The 3,323-nt window shown below is 39.5% G+C and overlaps 1 protein-coding gene across 1 annotated transcript; it reads right to left on the reverse strand.

Annotated features, from left to right (window-relative positions):
* Positions 1 to 234: 234 nt before the first annotated feature.
* LOC108489717 (U-box domain-containing protein 4-like) lies at positions 235 to 2,662 on the reverse strand. Its single transcript, XM_017794426.2, has 2 exons — positions 1,063 to 2,662; positions 235 to 688 (listed from the first exon to the last, which is right to left on the reverse strand). The coding sequence occupies exons 1-2, from the start codon at positions 2,395 to 2,397 to the stop codon at positions 626 to 628; spliced, it is 1,398 nt and encodes a 465-aa protein (XP_017649915.1). The 5' UTR covers positions 2,398 to 2,662; the 3' UTR covers positions 235 to 625.
* Between the last annotated feature and the right edge of the window lie 661 nt (positions 2,663 to 3,323).

Here is a 3,323-nt window from a genome sequence, read left to right on the forward strand (position 1 = left end):
GGGCCCTACCCCATGCCACTATATGCATCCACCTAAACCTACTGTATTCATTACAACACCAATAATGCATAATTCCCCTTGGCATCTACGAAATTTTAGAGAGAAAGATACATTGCTCCCCAAGTCCTAACCCAGCAGGAATCACAAGTTGGTGCATAAATATCTTATGGGCATTTACCAAACTACACCACATAAAGTTCAAGTTACAAGATGTGCAAAGGAAGAGAAAGCATATCAACATACTGTCCATCTTTCACTATGTAGAAAACTGGTAATTAGTAATCCGTACAACTATGCAATAGAATTTGGGTCACCTAAACAAAACACGAGGAAAATTACCCAAATCTAATCAATCCAAAACCCACAAGCCAAACAAATATTTTCCACCCTACATAACATGTAAATAAGAGAGATGGGGGAAAAGAAAACCCCCCCAAAAACCTACTCAAAATCATACATCTAAAAGGTCAGTCTTTTGAGCCTCCCCTAATTTTTTTTCTTCCTTTTTTTAACTTAAACGATAATTTCTCAACCACACTGTACAAACCATCAAAACACTCCTTATATACAAAAAATAAATAGAACACCCAGGTATAACTACCTCTACATGTTATACTTCTCTTCTCTAAGGACTAGATGATGATGCATCTTGTCTTGGTTCCCTCAGATACCCAAGTAGTGTTTCAGCCTGCAAAATTAAAATTTAACATGCTTGTCAATTCTAATGTTTGAACATATAACTGAATGGATACATTGCAAAACTCAGCACTGTGTCAGATACATGTATTTGATGGTGTAGATAACAAAAGCAACTCTGAGAAATGCTCAGTTCTGATCATCCAAGTGCTGCTACTAAATAATTGAGAGGTTGTTCAATCAAGCAATTCAATAAACTATAAACTGCATTGGTATTAGAAACACAGTTTTAAGCTTCAACTATCTAGTGATTATCAAGCATTCAACCTTATCCTATGGGAATCAATCAAAATAAAGTTACTTCTATAGACAGCTATTTCAAGTTCTTAATTCAAACATAGGGCAATCCAAATCGGCTAAAATTACCTTATGCTTAGCCCTTACACTCCCAGTCTGAGAAAGCGCCACAAGAGGAGGTATCCCACCTTCTCTAACAAGCAAACCACGGTTTCTAATGTTATCAGCGCACAACTGCAACAGTGTCAGCACCGCGAACTCCTTCCCCTTCACGGACCCATCTTCAATCGCCTCCACCAGTGCTGCAATCCCACCTTCTTCCACAATAGCTTCCTTTCCTTCTTTAATTCCCGCCAAGCTACTAAGAACAACCATCGCCTTCTCTGACATGCCAGTCCCTTGCTCTCCCACCATCCCCACCAAAGGCCTAACCGCGCCCGCAGTCACCGCCCTTTCTTTGTTCTGCCTGGCTGAACACAGCTTATAAAGAGTTGTCAGTGCATCTTTCTTGCCTCTGTTGGATCCGTTCATCAGCAGAGATACCAGCGGCGGGATCGCGCCGCATGCTCCGATTGAAGTCTTGTTTTCTTCAATCAAAGCTAAGCTCAGAAGTGCACACGCCGCGTTTTGCTTGGAGGTCTCAGTGCCCGTCTTGAGAACATAGACTAATGATTTTATAGCTCCGGCATTTATAATGAGAGTTTTGTTCCCTTCGTAAAGAGATAAATTTAGTAACGCAGTCACCGCGTGCTCTTGAGTCCAAGGATCGCTGTTCCGTAAGAGCGGAATCAGTGCAGGGATCGCACCCGACTCTCCGATTAACGCACGGTTATCCACGCGGTTCTTCGCCAGTAGCCTGAGTTTAGCAGCAGCCGATCGCTTCACCGCAACGGATGGTGATTCGAGGCCGTCGATGCAGATCTTGACCGTCGGTTGAAGGTCCTCTGGTGAGATACTCTCAATAATTTCCGTCGAGAAGTTCTCCCTCTGCAAAAAGCCATGACACGGTTCCGGCTCCGGCTCCGGCTCAGACTGGACTCCGTTACTGCTCTCATTCATCAAAGCGTTTTCCGGTGAGGGCAAGCTCGCAAGGCGCTGCAACTCACCGGAGATATCGCTGCTACAAGCGGAGAAATCACTAAAGGCTTGAGAAATCTCCAAAAAGGCCTCGTTTTCGGACTCAGACGTAACAGATTTAGCGTTGCTTTTGGCAGCCAGTTCGCCGAGACGCATGTCGATAACGGACTCGGTGAGATTTTCGGAGACAAAGGCGGACCTCTCAGGGATGGAACTGGTGAAGGAGCAGCTACTATTGTCGTTTTGGTAAAGATTGGAGCGAATCGTACGCATGGAGCGGCCGACATGTCGGTGGATTTTGGTGGTGGAAGCTGAACCGGGGGTGTAAAAGTTTCGACCCAAAGGAAACCGGTTGGAACTAGAATGTGAATCTTCCAGCGAAACCATGCTTATTACAACCAAAACCAATTCAATTAAGCAACTCTTCTCTCAGAGAGATTTCATTTCAATATTGAGAGTAAGAGTATGAGTAGAATTCAGAAAGGAAGTGGGACTTGAAACGGAAGGCTGCGATTTTATACCGCCTGATTTCCTCTATTTTTACTCTCCTCCCCAGCTGTGAGAGGTCAACATTTTTTTGTTTACTGCTTTGGGGGAGGTAAAACTACAGTGACTGTCCGTGAATAACAATACATAGAAATGAACACGTGGTGAGTTATGCTGTTGTCAGGGTTTCTTCTTATGTGGGATTTTTTACTAAAATAAATTTAAAAAAAATTATTTATTAAATAGGTTGTCAGTTTGAATATATACGAAAATAGAATTTTTTTCCATTCGCACTTATCTGACAGGCGAGAATGATTATTTTATATTAAAAAAATTTAAATAAAATATTTTTTTTATTTTCGGAACAGTAATCGAGCCTTTCTCTGAGGCGCGACTAATTGAACTTTTCTCTGAGGCGCAAATGATAGGGCCCATATTTTTCATATGTTATTAAAATGCATATTTTATCTGGATGAAGTATGTATTAGTAGATTTACTAATATGATTATATATATATATATATATATTTACGCATGTATCACATTACAAAAAAATTAAATACTTATACCTAATAAAACATGTATCTCATTACAATAATAGTTATTTTCCAAATAACATATTGTTTTATAATTTTATTTCTTATTTAATATTTTAATTTAATTTTAACAATACATACTTTACGGATGAAGTATGTATTAGCAGATCACTAATATGATATATATATATATATATATATATATATATACGCATGTATCACATTACAAAAACAAAAATTTAAATACTTATACATAATAAAGCATGTATCTCATTACAATAATAGTTATTTT

The sequence above is a fragment of the Gossypium arboreum genome, chromosome 6 (assembly GCF_025698485.1).
Source record: "Gossypium arboreum isolate Shixiya-1 chromosome 6, ASM2569848v2, whole genome shotgun sequence".
NCBI classification, from domain to species: Eukaryota; Viridiplantae; Streptophyta; class Magnoliopsida; order Malvales; family Malvaceae; genus Gossypium; species Gossypium arboreum.